The sequence below is a fragment of the Puma concolor genome, chromosome B4, assembly GCF_028749965.1.
Source record: "Puma concolor isolate L17-30 chromosome B4, mPumCon1.1.hap2, whole genome shotgun sequence".
Classification (NCBI taxonomy): Eukaryota; Metazoa; Chordata; class Mammalia; order Carnivora; family Felidae; genus Puma; species Puma concolor.
In genome coordinates this window covers 106,199,712-106,227,490 of record NC_141673.1, presented here as the reverse complement: position 1 = coordinate 106,227,490, position 27,779 = coordinate 106,199,712, and the positions used below count along the sequence as shown (strand labels likewise).

General features: G+C 36.5%; 1 protein-coding gene across 29 annotated transcripts in view; it reads right to left on the bottom strand.

Moving 5' to 3' along the window:
- WNK1 (WNK lysine deficient protein kinase 1) overlaps positions 1-27,779 on the bottom strand; it is a 169,919-nt gene that overhangs the window by 12,200 nt on the left and 129,940 nt on the right. For 12 of the 29 annotated variants that reach the window (XM_086714374.1, XM_086714378.1, XM_086714377.1 and 9 more), the window contains 17 exons: positions 25,938-27,167; positions 23,687-23,770; positions 16,820-16,969; positions 15,088-15,546; positions 14,038-14,319; positions 13,223-13,311; positions 12,967-13,129; positions 12,426-12,542; positions 11,931-12,104; positions 11,637-11,694; positions 11,388-11,510; positions 9,375-10,822; positions 8,163-8,246; positions 6,069-6,152; positions 5,360-5,420; positions 2,186-2,259; positions 211-866 (listed from right to left, as the gene is read on the bottom strand). In XM_086714374.1, coding sequence (XP_086570500.1) covers positions 211-866; positions 2,186-2,259; positions 5,360-5,420; positions 6,069-6,152; positions 8,163-8,246; positions 9,375-10,822; positions 11,388-11,510; positions 11,637-11,694; positions 11,931-12,104; positions 12,426-12,542; positions 12,967-13,129; positions 13,223-13,311; positions 14,038-14,319; positions 15,088-15,546; positions 16,820-16,969; positions 23,687-23,770; positions 25,938-27,167 — 5,336 coding nt within the window. The remainder of the gene's footprint in view (positions 1-210; positions 867-2,185; positions 2,260-5,359; positions 5,421-6,068; positions 6,153-8,162; positions 8,247-9,374; positions 10,823-11,387; positions 11,511-11,636; positions 11,695-11,930; positions 12,105-12,425; positions 12,543-12,966; positions 13,130-13,222; positions 13,312-14,037; positions 14,320-15,087; positions 15,547-16,819; positions 16,970-23,686; positions 23,771-25,937; positions 27,168-27,779) is intronic. The other 17 variants (XM_086714388.1, XM_086714389.1, XM_025930607.2 and 14 more) reach the window with 11 other exon arrangements.

Below are 27,779 nucleotides of genomic sequence, written 5' to 3'. Positions count from 1 at the left end.
CTGAAGAAGTTCTAGAAGTAGAAATGCTACGGGTCCTTATAAATACAAGACCTAATGAGAACTACAATGAGGAAACTAGCTTTTGCATAGCACCCTCTGTTTGAAAGAAATGAGATATAAGCATATTGCAGTGAAAAGAATACTAGGCACCAGGAGCTAGATCTTACTATGATTCTGCCATTATTCTTTTACAGAAGAAAATACACTTACTTTTCTCGTAGTCTTCGCAGCTCTAATTTTAAATCTTCATCTTCAATATCTGACTCATTGTCACTACTCATGTAAGAGGAGTTGAATGAATTACTAAGGCTCTGACTTAGATTCTGGATAGGGAGGCTCTTTGAGCTCAGCTGATGGGGGGAGTGTGGACTACCTGAACCATCATCCACATCCCTGCTTAGGAAGGCGGCCTCCAGGTCAGAAGATGGCCCATTCAGATGTGAAGGCTCTGACAGTTCAGGCTTTTCTTTCTTTGGTATCACAGCGGGGAGAACAGCTTGTTCCAAATCCATAAAAGGAGGAGATGCCATTGGTCCCTCTTTCTTTGCCTCAGCAATCTTGTCTTCAGTTCTTGATACAGAGAAACGACCTACTTTGTTCGTTGTAGTTGTCACCTGGAAGCGTCCTACCTTTGTAGGCTGCCCAGTTTCTGACTTTGCTCCCAAGGCAGGAGTTTTGTGGGCACTATCTGGCATATCTGATGAGATGCTACGGATCCCATTAGGCTCTGTCTTCACCAGGGTACTTTCTGGACTACTACTTGATAGTACTGAGGACTCTGAAGTGCTAGACTCAAAATGAACAGACTTTGCATCTTCTGACTTATTTTTACCCTCTTTTTGGACATCATCCATTGCAACTGAAACCTGATGGAAAGAGACAAAAGTGAGATTAAAAAACAAAATCCCCAATATTCAATTTTTAAAATGATAAAAAATTGAATTAAAATAATAAAAAAATTCAATAAAAAAAATTGAATCACTTTATTTCCCAGTCAGTATCTCTTTACATAAGCCCCTCCACCTTCACTGTGAAAATAAATGGAATACCATTATAGAGAACAAGATCTGTACTGAGATGTACAGATTAGATACAGATTCTCAGTGGCTGGCTAAGCTTACTAAGTTAATAATTTACCTCCAGATCTCATGTTATATACAAGACTTAGATTTATGTCTTTGTGGAATATAAATAACAGGGAATGGAATCTTGAAGGTTGCCTGTGAATATGAAAACTACAAAGATTAAAGACAATGAATGTTAAATGCCAGCTAAGCTTCAAGAATCAACATAAATGGGACCAAAAGGAGGATCCAGATCCTTGTTCTAATTTGTCCATGTATTATAAACTCAGCCCAGTACAAACTCTCAGAACCTCAGTTTACAAATGAGAAAAATATCAGCTGCTATCCCCAACTCCCAGTGCTACCATGAGAATAACTGGAAAGCAGTTGTGAAAGTAGTAAAAAATAAAAAAATAAATAAATCACTAGTTGGACCACCTGGGAAAAGAAAACGATGTATCACCTGATGTTGACTCAGTATTTTCATTTCAGAAATTAATCCTAAAAAATTGTCCTAAACATAGAAAATGTTTCCTGTTACATTACTTATTACGATAGAAAAATTTGAAACAACCTAATGACTAATAATAGGAGAATGGGTTAGGTGAACCAACTACTAGATTGGGAAAAAAAGCTATAAAATCTCATTCAGAAAAGCAGGGTCAATTGTACACACATGTACATAGAAAAAGGAATGAGGGGAAACACACCCTAAAAAGTAATCCTGGGTGGAGGAGGTAGGTAGGAAGATGGGGTAGACAGTATACTGTTTCTCTACTGTACTAAGTATTCTGCATTCCTTTAATTGGCATGTATTATTATTATTTTTTAAAGTTTACATATTTATTTCTAGCAATCTCTACATCCAATGTGGGGCTCACATTCATGACCCCAAGATCAAGAGTCACATACATGCTCTTCTGGCTGAGCCAGCCAGGTGCCCCAGAAGGTTTTTTTTTTTTTAAACATGTATTATTTTTAAGAGGATAAAATGATAAAGAACTATAAAAAAGATATATATCATCAAATTGGCAATTGTGTCCCAAAGGTAAGTAATAATTTTATTATATACCTATTCACCCCAAAGAGGATATCAAGGCAAGGGAAAGTAATGGTCTTACCTGGAATCGTCCCATCTTAAAAACACCAGTTCCTGAACTAGTTCCTAGGACAGGACCTTCTGTGATTTGAGAAACTGAAACAAGTACATGGAGGAGAAAAAGAACTTAAGTTAGCATCTCGTTTTAGTTAGCTTCTTTTCCTTTTGGTCAGAAATACAGCAAAATAAAAGTACCTATGAGGTGAGAAAAATGGTCTGAGGCAAGGAAAATTTCCTTACCTTCTTTTCTCCTTGGGCTTTGTCCAAAAAGGAAAATAGTTATTATTTACTCTCCTTACTAGATACCTTTAGTCTTTAAGATACTGTTTGTGAAATACTGTCAAAGTCTGAAAATTTATCATTAGTCCTCTACTTTTCCTTGTACACATGTACAGATGATATGTTATTGTTTGGAGGAATAAAAGTTACATATAAGCAAAGCAGCTTCAAGGCTTAACTACAACATAAGAGATACTATAAAAACTAAGGTTAATGGGTAGCAAGAATTCAATTACTCATTCTTTAACTCAAAGATAAAAGTAAATGAAGAGAATTATGAGATTTTACTTAGGGTATCAAAGACGCATTTTTAAAATGAAAATCATCTATGACAACTTGGTTTATACAACACTTAGGCAAAAATCTTAGAACAGGAAGTACAAGGTGTCAGAATCACTGATAAATAGTTTTGAACAACTTTCAAGCCACCTAGGTCATCCTTTCTAAGGACAACCACTTGAGGTTTTTTTCCTAGAGATAATATAGACATATACAAGCATTTTCTTTATTTTATACAACTAGTAAGCTCAATTTTATACAACACTGATTTTGATATTTTTACAATGTATCTTAGCATTCCATATTGATTTCTCATTCTTTTTAATGGCTGCAGTGTTTTATGTCTGTCTGTATGTATGCTATATGTATACAAAGTACCATATTTTAAACAGGCTTCTGTGGATGGACATTTAAGTTTTTCAGAACTTCTTGCTATTATAAGTGTTCTACCAAGTATTTTCTTATGAATCTGTGGAATACCTAAGAATGGATGTGCTGAATCATACCCATTTAAAACTTGGAGAGACATTACTAAATTGATCTCTAAAGAGGTTGTGTTAAGTCACTGGTGGCTATTAAACTTCTAAGTTTACCAATGAGAGGTTCAGAAATGCTATCACTTACTAGTCTTTTCTGTGATATGAATACCCACCACTGCCCAGTTTTTCATTTATCTTTGGACATCATGGCTTTTTTTTTCCATGCAGAAAGTTTTGAATCTATTATTGCTTCTGTATCAGGGATCAGCAAACTATGATCATGGACCAAATTCAGCCCACAGCTTGTTTCTGTAAATAAATTTTATTAGACTACAGAGCCAAACTCATTCATTCACGTATGGCCTATGCTGTTTTTGGGTTACAATAGGAGATTCGAGTAATTGTGACAGAGACTATATGGCCAGCAAAGCCTGAAATATACAACTTTCTGGCCTTTTACAGAAAGTTTGTTGATCCTACTTCAGACAGTTAAAAAAAAAAAAAAAAAGAAAAGAAAAAGATTTCTTGTATGTTTTGTTACAGCACTATTTTACATTATCATTTTTCATCTTTGACCCATGTGGAATTTATGTTGGTCAAGGCTGGCATCTAAGCTTTCTTCCAGATGGTTGTCCAGTTGTCACAAAGCATTTATTGAAATATCCTAGCATTTTCTCACTGATTTAAAAGCCCACCTTTTTCATATTTCTTCTTTATAGTTTGTCCATTTCTAAACTTCTCTAGTCTGTTCCAATGATTTTTTTTTTTAATGTTTATTTATTTTTTGGTGGGTGGGGAGGGCATGCACATGAGCGGGGGAAGGACAGAGACAGAGAGAGACAAGAGGATCCAAAATGGCTTTTCAATGAAAGCAGAGAGCCCGATGCGGAGCTTGAACTCATGAACTGTGAGATCATGACCTGAGCCGAAATCAGACACTAACCAACTAAGCCACCCAGGTGCCCCTCCATTGATTTTCAAGTCACTTCTTTTAAAATGAGAGTGGATTCAGAATATAATTGCCTTGAAGATAATTTAGAGAGGTTTTAAGTGAAATTCAGAATTTAAGGAAGAAAGAAAAGATTTGAGTATTCAGGTAATCTTATTAATAGTTATACAGGGAAACATATGTAGGTGGTAGTGAGGAGAATGGATAAACTACAAAAGGAACAATATTGTTACACAAAAGCACACTGAATAAATACAGCTCATGTTTAATTATTTTCCCTTTTGAATATAAATGGTTCTAAGAGAAAAGGTGACAGCAAATAGAAGTTTTAAATTTCCTACTTTGTTGGGGGACTGGTGATGCAGTGAAAAGAGATTTACAACAAAATTCAGAAAAGAAGTAGCTGATATGAACTCACGACCAAGAGCATGCTCATAAAAGTTCTCATGGCAATTTTAAGTTGTTACAAAATCTGGAAATATGCTTTGCCAAGAGACTGTGTACAAACACGCCAATTCTAAAGACTCCAGAAATGGAAAAAAAATAACGTTTAAACGGATTACAATATATATTTGTATTTCTACCATCTATGCTAGTCAAGCTTATCTCTACCTCTATCTATCTAGTGTCATAAAAGCCAAGAGATTAAGGTAAATTAACTTTTATAAATAGGCCTGAATTTCCTTCTCTCTCTTAGCAAGGGTCTATCCTAGCTAATAACAAAGGGTCTTATTCCGAGAAACTATCATTACCTTTTGCATGCTAATATTACATGTTCCAAATATTAGTATTAAAGTTCCTAAGTTATGACATATGTAAAATTGTTCTTTATTTATTTATTTATTTATTTATTTATTTTTTTAAATTTTTTTTTTCAACGTTTATTTATTTTTGGGACAGAGAGAGACAGAGCATGAACGGGGGAGGGGCAGAGAGAGAGGGAGACACAGAATCGGAAACAGGCTCCAGGCTCCGAGCCATCAGCCCAGAGCCCGACGCGGGGCTCGAACTCACGGAGTGCGAGATCGTGACCTGGCTGAAGTCGGACGCTCAACCGACTGCGCCACCCAGGCGCCCCTAAAGTTGTTCTTTAAAACTGTTTCAAATACACCTACATTCTTAAGAATGTCTTTGAGATAGTAAACTCTATAATCAATTATAAAGAGGACTGGAAATGGTATAACATAAGAGGAAGAAGGATGCTTCTCACCATCCTTCTGAGGCGGTGTTCCTGCTTCTGTAACTGCTGCTTGAGCCACCATGGACACAGGCTGCAAAACACATACACACAGATACCACAAAATCTTTAGCTTCAGTCACTCTTAAACTGTTGCCATGCTGCCTTTCCTCTGGTTTTTATAAAGGGCAAAAGAAATATAGTATAGGTGAAGAAACACTTGTGTCCAACAGAGTTTTCTTTTTTTTTTTTAAGCCTAAAAGTAAGTCTGATGTAAAAAAAAAACAAAAACAAAAATTTTAAGAAAAAATTCTGAGTTGCTTCTATATTGTTGTCTGTTTTTCTCATGGGATACTTAAGAGTATAACTTGGATAATAATAGAAAAAATAGTTTTAATCAGAACATTATTGTATCACAAGCTTAAAAGGAAGAAGTTAACTTTTAAAGCACAGCTTCCTCCAAAGCATAAATACAAAACTCATAGAATTCATCTATGGTATAATTCTAACCAGAGGCAAGACAAGAAAAGTACCTTTCAAATCAATAAAATATTTTCCACAGTTATACCACTGGGTCAGTGTTAATCTTAATCTGCTTTTTCTGTTTGCTGGAATAAGCAAAGACTCTGAATTAATGCTTTTAACTCTGTAGGTGTTAAAGGTATTAATAGGTTAGAGTATGTTTTAGGAATGTGATATATTAGGATTATGGAAAGATTTTGGCAAAATTTTCAAAACTTACCCCAACTGTAGATGTCCCCACAACAGTCTCTGGACTAAGTGTTCTTCTCAATTGAGCATCAAGATCTTCCAGAGGTTGCTGGGACTGAACGAAACAACTACAATAAGTAGAGGTCTTTGGCATATTCAGAAGCACTACATATAGCTCATCTAAATAAGGAATACTCTTTGATGCTTTACACTGACACAATGTAACATCTGTCTAGTCACTGAATATAAAACTCAATATATTAAATATTAACTTATATTGCTTGACTGATATGTCAATTTCCCAAGCCTTAGAGAAATTCAGTCATATTTATGTTTTTACAGTTTTGAAGTCTATGTTTGATGTTCCTTAAAGTGATACAAAAGTTTCTACCTGTCCTCTCTTTAAAAATATATTCTGGGGGTGCCTGGGGGACTCAGTTGGTTAAGTATCTGACTCTTGATTACAGCTAAGGTCATGATCTGATGGGTCATGAGACTGAGCCCCACATTATGCTCTGCACTGATAGCACAGAACCTGCTTGGGATTCTCTCTCTTCCTTTCTCTCTCTGCCTCTCACCCTGCTAGTAAATAAACTTAAAATATATATATTCTGAAAAATGTATCAAGATATTTTGGTAGATTAATTTTTTTCTTTTTTCTTTTTCAGTTTGGTACATCTTTCTGAGAACTTGTCCTTATGAATAAAAGATGGCATTAATGTATTTGATCACTATCAAGGATATTATTCTTTTCTTTAGGTCTTAATCTATACTTCTTATACCCTATAAATGGCAGCAAAAAGGAACTGGAGGTCTGGGCATTCCAACCTGTTAACCAGGTCTTACCACCATTCATCACAAGGCCCGTAACTTTTTACTTTTGATACAGGCCATAATCCCACATCTATTTTGGCTTCTATCACTTATTCTTCTACAGCCTTCATTTATCCTACTCCCTCTCTATATAGGCATTATCCACTAAACCTCACCTCCTCACATCTTATTTGCTGTTTCTCATCACATTTGAGCCTGAATACGTGTCTGAATACATGTTTTTAATGAGAAAACAGGTGTAAAACCCCTAACTTACAGACTTTCACAATGTATTTTTTCCAAAATGTGGTGACTGATGGAGTGAGTTCTCTTTGGAGTTACTACTCTATCATGGCAAGTTCTTTATATTCTACTGTACAGCTGTAGAAGTGATAAATTCAGACTTCTTGTGTTAGCAATTTATGTTTTTCTTCTATATAATTCTAAAATAAATTCCTGTTTTAGTTTCAATGTTTACTACTTTGCTCACGGCAGAAGCTTTTTCATGGTTATAATGGCTTCATAATAACTACTTTCCTTACGGGACTTCAACTAAATGTGTGGGGTGGTGGGGTAGGGTAGAAAAGGGAAATGATAATTTAAATATTGCAGGCAATTCTGATCACTATTGGGTAGACCCAATGAGCAGATCTGAGTGTGAAACAGGAATCTCACATTCATGTCACTGCTCTCAGTTCCTGTATGAGTAATCTCATGCTAACTAAACTGTGTAGGTTTTGTATTGAAAGATAAAAGACATATTTTTCATGAAACATGACCCTTATATCCATCTATATTTAAGCCAATTACTTTATTTGTTGGTCACTGAAAGAAATGTCAAACATTAGAGAAAAAACTGGTTGACTGAACTCACAGAAAAGGGGCATTATCAGTTATCTTTTCCTAAGGAACTTTCAAAGTTAATTCTGATTACTTGTAATTTTTTACTTCCACAATGGTCTAGAGCCTAATCTCATTCATCAGATGCAATTTCACTATTCTAGAAAACTGTGAATGACAGGAGTTATATTTGTCTGGTAACATGTAAACCCTGCTATTTTCTTTCTTCATAAAATATGAAAAAATATTAATATCAAATGTGTTCTAGATGACTTGAACAAAAGAACCACGAAGCTTCTTACTTTAAATAAGGCCTGGATCATTAGCTATATACACTGTTTTAAGAGAAAGTTGTTACTAAGTCAAAACTAAAGAGGAGCCAGAAGCCAAGATCATGCAATGGAGAATTTAAATAAGCTTTGTGAAGGAAAAAGTAGGAGCACAAAAAGAAATCTGCCAAGTCTTGGGGCACCTGAGTTAGTGAAGGTCCTGGAAAAGGTGGCAGCTGCTCGCTGGGTGGAGTACCAGCTGGAAGTTCAGTACCCACTGGCAGCACCTACAGACAATGAAGGGAAATTCAAGTCCATGAGAAAGACTACATACTGGCCAGTAAATCAACTAATTCAAATGCAGAAATATAAGAATAAAATATATCTATAGTTAAGGCATGATTGTCATCTGGCTTATGTTCTGGTATCTATCTTAAATAAAGGACATTATAACCATGATACTATTATGGGGTTACTACTACATACCAATAAAATGAATAGTAAAATTTAGTGGAAGGTTATTCCCTAGGGAAAACAGAATCAAAGGCTGTATGGACATGAGAGGCACAGTTATTCTTGAGCCACTGTTTTAGTACAGTATCATCAGGCTTTTCCTAAAACAAAGACTTCTCCGAGAAAACAATTCAGAAATAACCAAGGGGCAGGTATGATAACAAAAGTCATCAGAAATCTAACACTATAAAGCAATTTGTACAGAGCCTCTATTACTGGCCGACTATAAAAAGAATTTTACAATCAATGGCAATGCAGAAAGATAAGTGAAGCACAGAATATAGTAGAAAAAACACAGCCTTGTTATTTGGAGAAGATCAGAGAGACTGAAGAGAGAATGAGAGGAAATCCACCATAGCGGAATTAGAAAACACATTTTAGTTAACTTATTCCTAGGATTAGATTCTTTTTCCCTGTATATGAAATTCATCACCAACTTCCAGTTTTTGTACACCCCAAATTGTACACCTGTGGAACTGAAGCAAAGCAGAAAATCTGCTTCATTCTCACTGAAACAAAGATCATTGTAAATTGCTATTACTATGTATAATTGCTAGCAGAAGCATTTAGCTTCCTTTTGGGATACAGATTTCTTTAGCTGGTGCCAATGAGGAAGGAACGTCTGTATTTTACCTGATTATTATATAGCCTTAGAAAATCATGTAATATAATTAACCCCCAAATCTTGCCATATTCCAAAAAAAGGAGGTCTCTTGTGTTCAATGTATATATATCCTAAAATAATTTTCAATTTATTTAATAAACACTTAATGTCTACTATAGGCCAGGCCAGCTTTATAACCACATTTCTAATTTGCAAGGCTGAGTTGAAAAAAGGCACTTACGGGGTTGGGGGAAAGAATAATCATATTTATCAAATTATTTCAAAACAAGAATCTTACTGGAGCTTTAGTTAAAGGTGGCTTTGATGGAGCAGTTCCAGCTTTCACTCCTGATGTAGTGCTGACTGGGGCGGACACATAGCTGACTGGGGTGGAAACTTGTCCCGGTGTGACCACTGGTATAACTGACAAACCAGTTGTCCCTAATGGCAAACTTGTTGGTGGTAAGCATGTACTTGTAGTAGAAGTCATGAGCTTGCTTGGTGCAACAGCAGTGGTTGGGATGCCTGGTGCGACAGTGGTCTCTACTACCAGTGATGTCTCCAGTGAGACAGATGCATGTTGGGCTCCAGATGAGCTGTGTTCACTAAAGAGAGACCGCAGCTTTTCCTCTAGAGTCTTTATGTCATCAATTCCAGGAGCCTTGGGCTGTGAGTCAGCATCTATTTCAGGACAGTGAGTGTGGGGCTGGTTGGGAAGTAAAGCTGGTTGAGGCTGACTATGAATTAGTGTCTGCTGCACAGCAGGCACACTGGCAACAGGTTGTACCAAAGGTGGGATACTAGGTACTTGGGGTAATAAAGGTGTAGAAGTAGGTCCTGCTGCTTGAGGAAGGACAGGAGTAGAAGCTATAGCTGATGGGGTGACCAAAGGATGCACCCCACCAGGCTGAGAAACAGAACTAGATAATCCTGCTCCAGGGGAGGAAGATGATGATGCAGACAGGGACAAAGCCAATCCAGTTGTACTGCTATGAGATGTTTTATCTAGTGAGTGTGCACTAACCACCACTGTTTCAGCTAGAGTAGGAGCAGAGGTGCTGCTGCTCAGCTGAAGAGGCAGCTGGGAAGCTATGCTCGGGAATGGAGTGGTGGCAGCAATGGATGTTAACGTGGCTACCCCAGAAGTACTGCCTGTCGCTTGTTGAGATACTACAGGTGGAGGCTTAGCACCTGAGACAGCAGCACTGCCCGCAGCAGAGGCTAACGTTGAAACTGGTATAGATGGCAAAGTGCCTATACTAGAAACAACACTCCCAGATGTAGAAGCCTGAACTGGCTGGGATGTTGTTGATATTGAGACAACTGTAGGTACTGTAACGCTTGAAACCACAGTGGAAAATACTGGTGATTCAGATACAGGAGGTACAGGGAGACCACTTGACGGTATCACACCTGTGCAGGTGGCAACTCCACCAATCCCTTTTTCAGTGGGCACTGGAATCTCAGACTGAATTACTGATGTGGACATGTCATTAAGAGGGCTGCTAGTTGCAGGGGCTGATATTGAAGGTGTGGCTGCTGCTGTGGTTGGGACTGCAGCAATGCTACTCATGGAAGGAGGTACTACTGGAAATGTTGGTCCTGTATGACTGAAGTTGGGAGGTGCTGTATTGGGCCCTTCTGTCATTTGGGCATGTCTGAGTTCAGAAAACGCCTGTTGTAGGCTAAGGGATGAAGCAGAATGAGACAAGTTCATTCCAGCGCCATGGGATGTTGAGGCAGCAACTGCAAAGGAGAATACAAAATTCATAATCAGTCTATTTTAAAAGGGTAGATTCAAAATTGTCCTAACAATCTGTTTTTGGGTTACCAACACTGCCACATACCAAGAAGGTTTAAAACTTCTCCTGAGGAAATGACAGGCTTTTTCTAAAACAGCAGAGTAAAAGAGCAGTTTGATGAAAATAAGTTAGCTTGTATGAATATCTATTTCGAGGGTAAAAGAAAATTTAAAAAAATTTTCAAAAAAGAGAAAAAAGATAAAAAAAGAGCAACCTCAAAGCATATACAATAGTCCTAAAGGGAGAAACAAAACATATTACTGTATCTACGTATTATTTATTACACAAGCTGTATCTAGGGTGGCTGTCCTTTCTGGCTCTTGTTCTTTAATCCTCTCTATTCATCCTCTATTTTGCTCCTCCATGTTTGCCTGTTGATTATAATCTCAATTTTCTACTCTTCTTTATTGTCTATGTCATCATTTGAATTACTGCTTGATGACCAAGCTTCCAATATAGCAGAGATGATATGGGATTGATAGAGGTTTGTGGTAGAAGCAATTCCTTACCCGTATCTGATATTTCACCAGTGAAAAGTTTTGATTCTCGTAATCGGCTTTCTGGCACAGGACTCACTATAAACCGTCTTCCAGCAGAATGAACAACTTGAGTTAAAGAACTGGTAGGAATGCCTGTAAAAAGAAACCATTTAACTGCATTATCTATATATTGTCACCAACATGAAGCTTTAAGATTTCATTAGTATAAAATTTCTTAGGTCAAAGCTAAAAGCAAACATGGAAAGGAAAGAAATTCACCTATTTGCTGTGGCATAGAAGATGCAGGAATTGGTTGTTTGAATTCTCCTTCCAATTTCTACAACAAACAAAAGTGACCAAATTCATTCTCATACACAATCTTTCCCCCCACCACCCCTAAACACAATCTTAAAGATTGGGCAAAGCAATTGGCCCCATGCAAAGAGGACATAAATATTTGATAATTTTAGCCATTGATGTAATATGGTATCATTGAACATGTTGCATGGCAAATTTAACACTATAGCAATATTTTAAATAAACAAAGCTTCACTATGGGAATGCTGAACTTACTTGAGAACCTGCAAAGCCATAGTCATCCTTTCCCTGTAGACTCTCCAATCCCTGGTCACCCTCTGGTTCCACACTGACGTCCTCGCTGAGCATTTCATCAGCTTTTTCAATAATTTCTCGTACTTGATCCACAAAGGACTCTCTCTCTATTGCTAAGATAAAGTCATTGTTCACCTGTAAAAGAAATGTGATGTCAGTCTGATTAGTAGAGTGTTATTCATGTTTTAAGTCATTCCAATTGCCACTTTTGTAACTTCTGCCCTATCTGCACACCACCTGTACTATTATTCATTGATATGTAAGTTAATTCTTCAACACTTAGACAGGTCCTAGACAAAAATATCTCTAAATCACAGGTTTGGTGTGCTAATTATATTCACGCTGAAATAAATACAGAACTGTCAAAACAGGTAACAAAATATTGCACATTTGCTTAGGGCAGTGGTTATTAAAAAAGTACTAAAGCAAAATTTGGAACTCCAAATGCAGACATACCATAATTGTTGCTATCTCCTCAGGATTGTCACCATCTAAATCGAATTTGAATGTAACCATTTTCCGATTATGAGTCTCTAACTGACATTCTACTACCCGGTCCCCTTTATTTGAAACCTAAAAAGAAAAAAAAAGAAAAAGTACTTCATATCTCAGAAGCCATATTACATATTATTCCATTAGTAAATTTGAGAAAGTAATGCAGATTATCACTTGAACTTAAGCCTGATGCCACCACCATTCCCTGAAGACTTGTTGGTATTACCTCTTAAACTGGTAGCAAGAAAACGTTAAGAAAATATTGGCCTTTGAGCTATTTCCTCATCTTCCACTGAAGGGTCTGGAAGGAGTGTAAAGTCTCTGTTCTACAAATTAAAACTTTTTCTAAAAGGTAGATAGTGCCTTACCATAAAAATATGGAATTTAACAGTATTATTTGGGTGATTAGAAAATTCTAAACTTTCATAACTATACCTGAGCCTTAGAAATATTTAAATGACATTAAGTAACTATATGAAACTCACACAGTAGCAATACTTACATTCAAAATTCTCAATTTTGGACGTGAGGACTTTTCATGACGAGAGCGACTTCTTACAGATTTTCGATAATGCCGTTTTGTAGTTCTCCCTTCATGCCTTCCACTGGATGATGGGACATTCTCATTGCCATCACTCATTCCTGAAGCAACATCTGAATGTGCACTTCGAAAAATAAAGTTCAGTGTTTAAAGGTTTGATGTTTTGGAGTTTTATACCACTTACCAGTTAAGGAAGGAGAATTTTACTTTTACATACCTGTCTATAGAAGAGACCAAAGTGGTAGGTTGTGCCTGTGCCACTGGAAGTGGCTCTGGAGGAGCAACTTGAGAGACTCCCTGAGTACTCTGTAAATAGAAAGGATAATGGAAGTCTTGGCAGTAATACATTTTATTTATTATTCATCATCTCCAATAAGCTACACTTTTTTTTTCTTATCCCCCCCAAGTCCTAGAAGCACTAAATTTACTAGTAATTCTCAATATTCAGCATCTAAAGACAGTGGTCTTAAAATTCCAAAGGAAGTTTCTAAAGCTAAGTCTCGGTATAGACTGCATGGTGTGACATCAGCCGACATAGCTGCTAGGGAGTGAGAAAGTACAACTTGCATGCAGCCAGCATCTTCCTAGAAGTGTGCAACAGGACAGGCAGAGCAAAGTGCAAAGATGATTCCTATCTTTCTCCTAATAGGGTAAAAATGATTACTGGGAGCACAGCAGGATAAGATACTTTTATGACTGCCATGGCAAGAATTTGTGAAAGGATTAAGAATAATGACTAAAGTACTAGCTAGAGAAGTGAAGTGCTAATAGGGTTAATCTTCTCCAAGGCACACTCACTTCCCAACAGAACAGCCAGTGGCAACAAGGCCCCCACAATGGCATTTCATTCTGCTGGAAGAAAAAGTCATTTAGAAGTTAGTTTGAAAATAGTCTCCACATGAGTTCTAAACAGGGGAACCTTATGTTTCTTCTTTGTCATTTTTATCCCATTGTGTGTGTGTGTGTGTGTGTGTGTGTGTGTGTGTGTGTGTGTGTGTGTTTTATATATAAACATGCAGTAATTCCATTTACCTCCAGAGCTGCTTGCTGGGAGGATGTAGTGGGGGTTTGTTGTGCTAAACTCACTGCTGGCTGAGACACTTGAACCTGTCCTCCTATACTGCCCACAGGAACCAAAAGGTTTGATTCCACAAAAGGCTGCACCACTGTAGGAAAGTAACCCGGTGTAGCCAGTGCTTCTGTCGGCATGGGAGGGGATAGGACTGTAGAAGGGATGCAAATAGAAGCCACGCTGGAAGTGGGAGCAATATTTGAATCTCCTGGGTATTGTGGTGGCAGTCGAGGTGGGAAGCCCTGTGACAGAAATGAGGAAGGTGAGTTAGTGTAGGTTGGGACATCAAATTAGCAAAACAGCAAGACATGCACAAAAAACCAACCAACCAACCAAACAAGCCAACAAAAAAACCCAACAAAAAACGAAAGCACATAGTAAAGAAGAATAGTAGTAGTCTCATCTCTTTCTAATAATTTAAAGAAGATTTAAAGATGATTCTTGAAATGAAATGGTATACTGGTTTCAATTTAGGGGACGGGACTCTACAACTACACTTTAAATTACTGGTTTTTCTCCTCTTTCAGATTTAAATAGGAGGAACAAACTAATTCCTTCTAGAAAAATATCAGTTTTCTAGCCAATCTAAAGTGGGAGAATGCAAAAACTCTTCAAGGTAATCATTCTAGTCATATCAAGACAGGCTAATCTGAAGCTTTTTATTGGTACCATGTTGGCAACTCTATTTACCTTACCTATAAAAAAAAAAGTAGCCTGATGTACTTACTCTCTTATTAGCCATATCTAGCATTTAGTCAGCTTACATCAAATATTGAGAGAACCATCTTCCTCCAAGGAAGTGTCTTGAGAAAAATGGAAATGAATCATTCAACATTACTATCCTATCTTTTCTCTGAATTTTACTGTATTAGCTTCTCTAGTTGAGATCAGCTACACTTTTGTTACTGCTAGTTATTTTGACACTCAACTACTAGGTTTTCAAGTCCTTGATGGTTTACTATTAGAACCAAACCCTCTGGTGCCCTCCTTTTTGCTAGCCAAAACAATACCTGGTATAGAACATCTCCAGAGGGAAGTGGAACCTCAGCAGCTTGTCCAAGGTTAGCTGGTATTCCCATGGACTGAACTGCTGGTTGCAGGAGCTGTGGGTGAACCTGACTTGGCAGCTGAGTCACAGGCTGCAGAAGGGTTGGAAGCTGACTAGGAACCGCAGTTGGTCCCCCTGGGATCGCAGCTGCCGTAGCAGATGAGGCCAAGGTGAGCAGAGGCTGATTAACGCCAGCTGCCATTGTAACGGGAAGGGATGAGAAACCTGTCTGAGCCGTAGACACATGAGGAGTTGATATGGGAATTTGAGAGACAGGATACTGGGGGTGTAAGGAAGTAGAGAGTGGCTGTCCCAGAGGGAGGAAATGAGCACCAGAGTGGACTGGAACAACTGAGGGTTGTGTCGCAACTGGGATCTGAGGTTCGCCTTGGATAGCTGGTACTGGCTGGGAAACTGGAAGCTGGGAAGGTAAAGAAAAACAAAACAGACAGACTTAAAAAAAAAAAGAAAAGAAAAGAAAAGAAAAAAGCAAGGCTGCCAAAAGCAAGATTTATGTGTTAGCCAAAAAGAAGGAAAAAAAACCCCAAAAACCCAAACCTGCATACATTAGTTTAAGTTAATGTGCCACACAAGAACAGGGAAAGGATAACAGGAGACAGAGAGGCTGACAGACCGGCTGTTTCAAATCTTTTGTTGTAGGAAATTTTACTAATGTTTCATCGTTCGACAATAAAAGAAGACACTTCCGAAAGCAGAGTTTGTTTTTTTACAGCTCTATTTAGACATATTTCACATACCCTAATCCATTGGTATATTTGTTGTCACTACATCTATGACTGCTATTATAGTAGTTACTGAAATTCAAATGAAATTCTTTCTTACTGGAATTAGATTTCAATCTGTATTGCTTCTACAATTCTTTATTTTTTTTATTTTTATTTTTTGCTTCTACAATTCTTAAGTCTAACACTGGCCAATGAAAGTAGGTATGAGTACCATATTTCACTGACTCTAGGATGGAATCATCCCTCTCTACCACCTGGTCATTTTAACCTTTGTGAAACTAAGATGTATCTTACAATTAATGGTGTGTCAGTACTTGGTTACATAACATAATGGTGCATTTGACAACTGACAGTATCTCAGATGCGATGAAATACGACAGAAACAATACATTGTGCCAAAATACAAGGACAACAAGCCCCAACGTTAAAGTTTAAAATAGGTCATCCAGTAGAATATACCTTCAAAAGGGCACTTTTCAAGTGATTCAAAGGAAGACTCAGAACAACAGAACATGATTCCATATAAGGGGTTTTTATGACTTACTGTCAGTAGGCAATGAAAGAGGAAAAAAATGCATAAATCTGCATGAAAAATACAGCATAGTTGTAAACCTAGAATAATTAGATATAGCTAACTCAATTCTAGAAAATGTCATAGGTTCAGTTACCAAAGCACTGTTACTTAACCCACCAGTTCTAATACTTGTCCAACTGACTTCAGACTGATAAACCTAAAAGTTAAGCATTTTTGGATTGTGAATGCTGTCAGTATGTACCTATTTACATTAACTAATTCATGTGCACAAAAGGAACAATTGTCAATTCATTTTTGTGGTGAAAATAACCAACTTTGGTATTTCAACATTAGAGAAGAGAGAAGCCTATCCATGAGAAAATACAAGTTACATGGAGATTCCATTTAGCATCTATTTAGAAATGAAGAGCTACCTGTTTTCCAGATGATACTTGAGGCAAGACCTGTGGAGTCTGAGACTGACTGACTGGCTGTGCAGTAGTGGCCTCACTGGAGGTTGATGTCTGTGGAAGTGAATACTGCACTGTCTGTTGAGGAGGGGCAGTCTGCTGTACTCCCTGCTGCTGAAAATAAAGTATAATTATTCAGTTTTTTTTTTTTTTAATTTTTTTTTCAACGTTTATTTATTTTTGGGACAGAGAGAGACAGAGCATGAACAGGGGAGGGGCAGAGAGAGAGGGAGACACAGAATCGGAAACAGGCTCCAGGCTCTGAGCCATCAGCCCAGAGCCCGACGCGGGGCTTGAACTCACGGACCGCGAGATCGTGACCTGGCTGAAGTCGGACGCTTAACCGACTGCGCCACCCAGGCGCCCCTAATTATTCAGTTTTGTTTCAAGTCATTAATAGCATGATTCTAAGGAAGTACGTTTGCTTAAAGCCTTCTGTATCTATAAATGACAATATTAGTAATCAAGACATACACAAACCCAAATTCATCAATTCCCCTTCACACATTTATTTCTTTTTCCTCTGGTGTTCTTTATTTGTGATGGTACCACGAAGAGCAATTAACCAATGTTTCAGAATTTGAGTCACTACTGGTTCTTCACCTATCATCCCCCTTACCCCAACAGTAGGTCATTCATAAAGATCTTTAGATAACATATCCAAATAGGTCCTCTCTCCTCTAATATCTCCTTCTGGTTTTTCCCATTTTTTTAATATCTGTTCTTACTTTGGTCCTATATTAAGCAAATCCAATCTCTTCCCTTTAAGCTCTTTCTCTCATTGTATTTTTGCAACCGTGTAATTAATTTGCTTGAAGAATAGCTCTGATTACAGCCACAAAATAGAAAAACACTGAATGTGGAATTTTAGCTCTACCATTTACTAGTTGTAATACCTTAGAGACTGCTCATTTTACTGCCAAAAAGATACTTCCTTCTTTGAAAACAAGGACACAATCACTCAATTCAAAGCAGGGCAAAGGAATAAGTGACATTTAGGAATCAACCACGTGTTAGGCATTCTGGTTTAATACATCTAAACTTAATGTATGGTACATAATTGTACTCCCAATACTAAATTTTGTAATAAGTTAATGGCCCCCTCTGGCCTAACAAAAATCTGAACTTCACAAATGACTTTCTAGACTCTCTAATGTCTCTAAGTAATTTAAAATTGTTTTGGTTAACACAAAACAACAGCTGCTTGTAATAAAAATTTTTAACCAACGTATCAGATCGTTAAGTTAAATGAAATATCCTAACCCCGTTTCTCTAGAGGCAACCACTATCAATGGTTTGGTCATCACCTTTATGGATTTTTTTCTATATATAACTGGTCATTTACACACAATTACATATTGAAATAAAAGCATGTTCATTCTATAAATACAGTTCTCTAACATGCTATTTTCATTTAACTTATCAATGGCATCAATATCCTAATGATGAACATTTTGGTTGATTTTTTTTGATACTTAAAATAATGCTACAACCAGTAGGCTTTACATATGTCCTGGTCTATACAACTAACTAGATACTGCTGGTAAAAAGATAATACTATTTGTTTATAAGTATATGTATACATAAAAACTTGAGATTTAACTGACATATAATGATTTAATATAGGTGTATGTTGTGAAATGATCACCAGAAGAAACCTACTTAACATCTATCACCACACAGTTACAGTTTTTTTCTTGTAATGAGAACTTTTAAATTTTAAGACCTACTCTTTTAGTAACTTTCAAATGTACAATACCATAGCAATTGTAATCACTATGCTACACACTGCATTCCCAAGACTTACTTATTTTTATTTGTTTTATATATATTATGATCCTGACCACCTTAATGAACATCCTAGATTTTGTTAGGTGATAATCTGTAAATATTTTTGTTCTCCTGATACTTATTTCTTACTTTGCTCTCACTGTATCAATTAAAATCACCCCCCAAAATGCTGACACACAATGATGACAATAGTAGTGTTTGTTTTTTTCTTGTTTCTGATAATGTATTCTTATTTTAACTTAAATCAGGAACAACTGGCTACTGATTACATAACATTTATTTTCAAAAACTAATAAGATATATATATCCAAATATAAGGAAACTCTGATTATAAAATAATTTTCCATATTTTCACCGAGAAAGGAGAATAAAAAACTAGAGTTTCTTTTTGGTCAACTTGAATATATTTTAACTGTAAGGAATTCACACTGAAACGTCTACCATTATCTGAGTCATTAATTTACATCTCTAAATAAGATGGCACACTTACATAAATATATTAACATATATTTACTTACATATATTAACTTATATATTATATATATAATATATATTATATATTAACTTATATATAATATAATATATTAATATTGCTCCGCCTCCCTCATTCAAACTCTTCCCACATAATAAACCAGTCTCTTTATCTTCACTGGAGCTATACTACAAAGGCTCTAGTTTTCTGGAGTATAGTATAATACTTTCCCTGTAAGTTGTGTAAAATTTTCAGTGACAAGCATCATAAATAGCATTAGGACAGCTGGATTTTTTTGCTTTTGTCATAACTTATAGGTTCATATTCATGTAATCTTTGTATTACCTCCTTACAGTGACCTTTGAATAAGTTGTTCACAATGACAATAGAACCTGGAATAGTGAAGTTGCTACCTTAAGAATAAGGACCAAATCTATATTTAATTTCTTAGCTTTTATTTTAAAACCAGTTCTGTCAGATGTTGTCTATAAACATCTCCAACTACATATACTTATTTTAAGGTCCTTACAAGCACATGTTTTCACCAGTTTTATTTTATTCCATTAACATTTTTTTGCTTATTGTTCACAATAAAGGAGAGTGAAAGCCCGTAATGTGCAAATATGATAAAAATTTCAATATGTTGATTTCCTTCTTTACTAAGAGAAAGGGAAAAGTTTGAGGAAAAAAATATACCACTTTACAGATGAGCATATGCTTAATTCTCTCTCACTTCTATCAATGCAGAACCAAGCTTACATCAAGATGTGGATTCAATCAACTTTTTTAATGAACCTATATACCTTTACTTACTTGTGTTCTAGCTAGACTGAACTAAAGGTTTCTGTTCTCACAGTTTTCTATCTTTGTTGTTTTCTACCTTGCTTATAGTGAGCCACCCCCCTCCCCGCCCCCCCCCCCCCCGCCACTTTGGCCTAGAACACTCTTTATTCTTACATGAGTTTAACTCACAATCAGAGTTCAGTTCAAATGCTATCTCTTTCATAAAGCCTTCTTGATATTCCCCTCCCTGCTTGAAAGAGATACAATTTCTCTCCTTTGGTGGCATAACTGGAATGCAGTTAAGTGGTGAGTTGTGGAGTCAGACTACTTGGATTTAAATTCTGTTTCTACCTCTTATAAGCTGTGTAAGCTTGGATAAATTACTCATCTTCTCCAGATCTTACCTTAGCTCTCCCATCTGCACAATGAAAATAATGACAGTATACTTACAGGGTTCATACAAGGATTAAATAAAAATACAGGTAAAATGCATTGCACATTGTATATAATCTTAACTATTACGCTTATCTGTTTTGTAGGAGTTGACATATATGTTTACTAGATTACTTAGGCTCTTTCAAAGTAGTCATATCTGATCCATCTTGACCCTCAGTGCCTATCTAGCACATGGTCCTTGGGAGCATGAACTCAGTTAGGAAAAAAAATCTGTTTAATTACTGGTATGTGTGTGTGCGCGCGCGCGCGTGTGTGTGTGTGTGTGTGTGTGTAAAAGAGAGAGAGAGAGAACTGTTGAGAAATAACAGTTTTATAGACATTTACCATCACTCTGCTTAAAATAAGAGTGAGAGGCACATATGCCAATTATACCTTAGAGTATTTAGGGAGAAGTGGCACCCCTGGGTAGGCCAGGAATAGATGGTCATCTTTTTGTGCACAATCTCACTGGCTAATAAACAACACTTCAGCCAAATAGGTATTGTTTAGCACAGCAACTTGGAAACATGTTTTGTATAAACCTGCCTCATGAAACCAGTTCAAATAGCCTATACAGACTATGTACTATCTATTGAATAAGGAAGGGTGCTTGATGGAAAAAATGTTCATGAGCCTCAGTTGAACACAAAGTTAAGAAATACCTGAAGATTCAATGGAAGAAATAATAATAAGAAGAAATAATAATATTAGTAGTAGTATAAAAATTAATCATAAAATAAAATATAAAATTATTATTGGCTCTATTATTATTATTTTACTTATTTATTTATTGAGCTATAAGAGAGTGAGTGTGAGTGGGGGAGAGGGGCAGTGGGAGAGAGCAAGAATCTTAAGCAGGCTCCATAATCAGTGCAGAACCCGACAGAGCTCGATCCCATGACTATGGGATCATGACCTGAGCCAAAATCAAGAGTCAGATGCTTAAATGACTGAGACACCCAGGTGCCCCTGTAACAAATTATTAAGTAAGGTGGTTTATGGAATACATGGCAAAGAGCTACTAAGTTTTCTAGTAGGAGGAAGCTATTTTTGGAACCTCATTAAGATACACATACCACTAGAAGGGACTCTTGATCAAAACATGAAAAAAGCAATCCCTTATTGGTTACAGTCCAGAAACCCATGGAATAAAGTAAATTTCAGCTAAAGGACATTTCCCTTCTCACTCTAATAAAATTAGAGATATGGTTTCCGAAGGTAGGGTTGGAAACCGACAGTAAAAACTCACATCTAAAACTCACATCTGAAACTCACATCTAAAAATAAACTCCATCCATATAGTACAGAGACAGAGCTTATAACCTTAAAAAAAAAAAAAAAAAATGAAATCCCAGTAGCTGAAACAAATAAATGCAGATTCTTGAGTACCTCTCCAGAATCATAAGTCCCTGCAGAACTTTAATGTAGAAAAAAAACCTATTCTAGAAATGTTGAATTCTGGCTTATAATTTTTAGTTCTATCCACTTACTGGCTATGCGACCCTGAAAAAATTAAGTATTCTAGACTGCATATACTTATATAATTTGAGGGCCCAATTTTATGATTCTATTTAAATATCATCCTCTATGTAACATAATTCACAAAAGTATCTACAAAAAGCATCACTGACACATAAATTTTGATTGTATTACAGCTGTATTTAGCTACAGTTTTTCACAGAAGAGTCAACTACCTAAATTCTTTTAACCTGACCATTTATGGAACTGTCTTCCCTTTACCCCCACATATTTTTCTTACTAATAAACTGAATGGTGTGTTTCATTATCTTCATTTGCTAGTAAGTATACATATTATATGCCCACATATAATATACATAACAAATTCCTTTGGAGAAGGAAGAACAGAGCAAGCACTTAAATTTACTCAGGTTTATTGGTGTTGGCCTGTGTCCAAAGATAAAGTAGGAGTGGAACCTGATAGCGCTTCTGCCCTCAAAACAGCTTCATGTAGTTTTTAATTTATATTTTCATTAAAGGTTGTTAATAGAACTAAAATACAATTTGTTAAGGTTGGCAAATTGTGACTACTCAAATTTAACTAATTATATACAGATTCATCTACTTGTCTGAAAGAAAAAGCAGGAGCAAGACAAAGCATATGATTACCAGCCTTTAAATTCTGTAGACAGGGCTGTTTGTTGGTCACCAAGTAAATGTACATATAACCAAACTAATCCTGTACAAGGAACAACTAATTTAAACTAGTATCAAATGACTATATGATTACATGCTAGCCTGGAAGGAGACCATCTATAATAAAAATTAAAAGCTTTGTTTAAAAAAATTAATAGAGGGGTGCCTGGGTGGCTTTGTTGGTTAGGCATCTGACTTCGGCTCAGGTCATGATCTCATAGTTCATGAGTTCGAGCCCCGAGTCGGGCTCTGTGCTGACAGCTTGGAGCCTGGAGTTTGCTTCAGATTCTGTGTCTCCCTCCCTCTCTCTGTCCTTCCCCTATTCATGCTCTGTCTCTTGTTCTCTCTCTCAAAACTAAATAAACATTAAAAATACAATACAATACAATACAATAAAACATTAATAGAAACAGAAACCAATTTATGACTTTGTAGCTGGGAAAACACTTCGCAGGGAACTGTCAATGAAATAGTTCATGAGGAAGTTTTAACGACAAATGTGGTGGCTATCAATTTTATTTGAAACAGCTAAAATATTCAACAGTGTCAAAAAAGCCTTATTCCCATGCAAATAATTGCTATTAACTAATATCAGTAATGAACTACGCATGTTTAATTTTAGAATTACTAGTTTTGCTGTTGAATACATTAGCACTGTACTATAATCTTTTGAGTTCTATGGACCTTTAGGAATAAATTCCCCAAATCAAAGTTTAAAAATGTTTAAAAAGTTCCTAACGTAGCTGTTCAGTTCTCTCAGCATAAAATCTGATACCCCACCTCACAGATTAGAAATTAATTAAAAAGGAGTATAGCATTATTAGTCAAATACAATGAAAGCAATAGCAAAATGCTCATAAAAGGATAAGTCACAAATATAAAAAGAAAACTGACATTCTTTGTGTTGTTAGATTATGTGTAGAATCATGTATTTAAGAAGGCAGATAAATATCAGTTAACGATTCTTTTGAATTTCAACATATGCCTAAATTTAGTAGATAATTTAAAAATACATTAAACAAAAGGGAAGATTTTCTAAAATGTTACTGGACACAAATGTTATGCCTCTTGATTTTTCTTTCAAGAACATGGCAAACCATTTATTTACGTAAGGAATCTAATTCATGAAAAGATGTTAAGCAGTGTTTTGGTTACTATTAATATATAAAATGTAGCAATGAGTTAGTTGTTCTCACCTGCTGAGAATGTTGTATGGGCAGGGAAGATGGAACCCCTGTTAGGCTACTTGAGGATGGTTGACCCTGGCTTTGCCCCTGTGCCTGAAGGAAAAAAGTGAATACAACAAATTAGCGAAGCCCTACGTAAGTACAGAGAGGTCAGGCTTTTGCAATAAACATTCAAACTCCTGAGAGTTTGCTTGAGCAAAATGAAACATTAGCTTGATTAAGTATGTATGGGAGACCACTGGGGCATCTTTTGTAAGAAAGGGTTAGAGACAGATTATATCACAGAATGTATCCTGATCCCATGCAAAAACCACTAGTGGTTAAAACCTAACTTACTACTGCTGTGTTTGGGCTATAATTTTAGCTGACCAAAACAGTAAAATTCATAATAAAATTATTACTGAAAGTATAATAATCAGGAAAAAGTAGCATGACTACCAATGTGAAATAACCCTGTATTGGAATAATTAAAGACAAAGGGTATTTGAGAGTGCTAATTTGGTTCCTTTTGCTACTTCTTATAGTGCTAGGGTGACTTTTACTAAAAATGTAAAAAACTTGTCATTGTCACTAACCTAGAGTAATGGTTGTCACGCAGAAGTGATTTTGCCCTTCCAGGGATCATTTGTCAGTATCTAGAGACATTTTTGGTTGTCACAACTGGGGGAGGTGGTTTCTACAGGCATGTACTAGTTAGAAGCCAAGGATGCTGCTAAACATCCTACAATGCACAGAACCACGACCTACAACAAAGAATTATCCAACCTAAACCATCAAGTGTTGCATTTGAGAAACCCTGACCTAGAAGTCTAAGTTAAAATAATTGAGAAAGTGAGAAATGAATGCAGGATTTCTTATGTAGGTAAGTTAAGGAAATGAAAAGGCCCACAAACTTTGGTGTTCCATTTCAGTTTAGAGGGGTTTCTTTGAAGCCTACTTGGATTTGACACCACATGTCACTGCATCTTAACCACTATTAAGTATTCATTCTTTCTACAGTATGTAAATTTACTGCCTGATGGCTTACTTTGGAAAGTTTAAAGAAGAATGGCTGGCAGTGCGTTAAGATTTATAATACAGGCTGACAAGCAGTGCATTAATGTGAGCACACAGTGAGTACACTGCATGCCGATGCAACGTAATTTTCATTTCTGGATCTTCTTGCTTCCTAGAACTATTCTAAATAACTTATACTTTATGTACACTTTTGGGATTGTTTATGCCCCTTATAAGGGAAGAACACAGGAAGAAAGTATCAAGAACATACAGTATTTTATAAGAGTGGAATATTTAAAAGATCCAAGCAATGCCTTGAATATATAATTGAAAAGTCTCCTATATAGATTTTGTAAGACTTATACATTTGATAAAATATATCAAAGGAATATATGAAAGTTAATACTGACTCCACTTGAATTCTGTTATGTCCATTACTATGTCTTTATTTGCAAGAGTACATATGCCCATACCCATAAATAACAAAATTTAATTTGTTGAGGAAACAACCAAGGCCTGAGATATCTGTTTCTCAGCTTGCAACATCTATCACAAATTCTTAAAAACAAAAAAAATCCTACCACCCACACTAGATTACAATTTTGTTGTTAAAAATTAGAATCAATTTTATGGATTAGCATTTTATTTGGACATATAATACACAGTGACTTGTTCAAATGATGCCATTTTAAAAGGCATTTTCATTTGTTCCTAAATTCTTAAGATGTTTCTTTTCTCTTTTAAGATTCCTTCAAACTAATCAAAATTTTGTGTATTCTTAATACTCTTTAAAAAACTCCTTATTTTCCATTCTTTTCATTTTACAGAAAAAAAACCTATTAAAAAAAAAAAAAAAACCAAAAACTAGCCATGTTTGTTTCTAGGGAGAGAGAAATACTTCATATTAATATTTATAAATAATCAACGATGAGTCAACTTTACATGATAGACAGTTACATTCTCACTACAAATTGAAATTATTCTACATATGGATAGAAGTAACTGATTTTGACGAGTGACTAAAGTTCTAGTTTTTGTGTTCTCTTTTTCAAGGGTTTGCACATATTATAGGTAAATGAGGCAGCTTCTCTCTCATACTTTGTTCTTATATACAAGTAGTTTATAATCCCCCCAAAAGGAGAAATACTAATATTACGAATAAAATTAAAAATAATCCACATAAATGGAAAGGAGGGATAGAAAACTTAAATGTAATGATGCACAGTAGGGTAGTTTAAAAGAATCGTGGAAGTTTTCCTATAACCTGTGGATGGAGTGCAGATCCTCCTGAAGAAAATGAGGCAGATAAAACCTGCTGAGATGTGGTTCCTTGGGGGAAACAGAAGAAAAGTGGGGATTCTTGTAACACTGTCTGAGGCAGATGGATAAAGGGTAATGAGACGTCAGAGCCAAAAGGTGCAGCTGCTCCCCCTGTAGGGGGAGGTGACTGAAAATCACTGGGGTCTGAAGAAGTAATTTGTGAGGAATCACTGGAATATTCTGGGCTTCCTATTGGCCAGTTCTGTCCGATAGGCTCTACCACAGAAACGGTCAATTCTGGGGCATGGTAATTACGCTGTTCTTCAGTCACAGGCTGTAGGCGGCCATGTAATCCAACTGATTGAGGAGGTGGTTCTTCCTGATTCAAGTCCACTGCAACCTGTCGATTTCGGTAAACACGCTGAGGCAAGACTCCTCCTCCTTCTCCCGAAGAGGAGCTTGGAGTGTGAACATGAAACTCAAATACACAATTGCTTCTGCTCTCATTGTTATGAGTTAACACAGCGGGCGCAGAATGAGGAACAAAGACAGGGTGAAATTTCAAACGTGTAGCATCTGTACTGATAGGTGCAGAAATACTAGAGAGGGGAGATCCTGGACTCAATCCAGAATCTAATCTTAAATTCTGAAGGTGTCCTACCAGGAAAGCCTGTCCAGATGGAAATTCAAAGACAGAACTTGAGGTAGGGCCCCCTGGTACTGGCTTCTGTTCAGGTATCTGTTTCATAGGACTTGACAGTACTGGTGAGTTGTATGGAATACCCTCATACTGTTCTGTCACCTGGGCCTGGTAAGCTAGATACACTGGTTCCTGAGGAATAAAATAGTGAGCTTCTTCTGGAAGTACTAGTCCAGGTCTATAGTCACCGTGAACTTGAGTTGGTTCAAACATAGGATGGACCTGTATCTCACATGGCTCTCCAGTTATTCTACTGGCTGTAGTGCCCAACATAACTACGGCCTCTGGTGTCCAGTTAGTTGGGCTGCCACCAGGTGGAAGAAGATTTTGGCCAACAGTCCTCAGCAGGGGTTGGAAGTGGCGAGTTTGGGCTTCCAAGAAGGAGGTGCTCTTACGCCGCTGGGAAATGGCCACCTTCGGTGGACAGGTGGGAGGTGGTGAAAAAGAAACTGGACGTTCATGAATAGTTGGGAAAAATATCTGTGATTCTGGGTATGTTGGGGTCCCCCCACACGGATGCGCCATGGACTGAGGCTGTATCAACATGAATAAGACAAGTAATTCATACATTCATATGTGAAATTACATTAGACATGCAAAACTGGGTAGCTCTGTGTAACCCTATGAAACGGTTACACAAAATTTATAATTAATAAAGAAATAACAATGCTTTTGGAAATTATGTGCATAGTAAAAATCCATTAAATACATCCAGGGTCAATAAAGTTATTCTGTGGGATTCTTTGCGTTAGATAAGAGCTGCTTTTCCACAACATCTTCTCTCAAAGGAAATGGAAGAGTTTTCTAAGTGTTTATTCTGTTTTTACCCCCAATTAATATTCTCACTCTTAAGACTTAATGTATATTTAAATCAGTGGAAAAAGAATTAAAATAGTAAGAGTTAAGGGAAGACAGTAAGCTCAACATTTTTAAGATATAAGAAAGGTACTTCAATTTAATCTGCTATACAAAGTTTTCCTATATTCTATATTATTATCCTGTGCTGTTAGAGGCTTCAGTGTTATTATCAACTAACAGTATGTCATCTAACTAGAAATCAAAAGAAGTATTTTTGGTGGACAGTAAAAGACACACTACGGACTACTGACAGAAATACCTTCCCCCCATCTATCTTAAACTAGATGC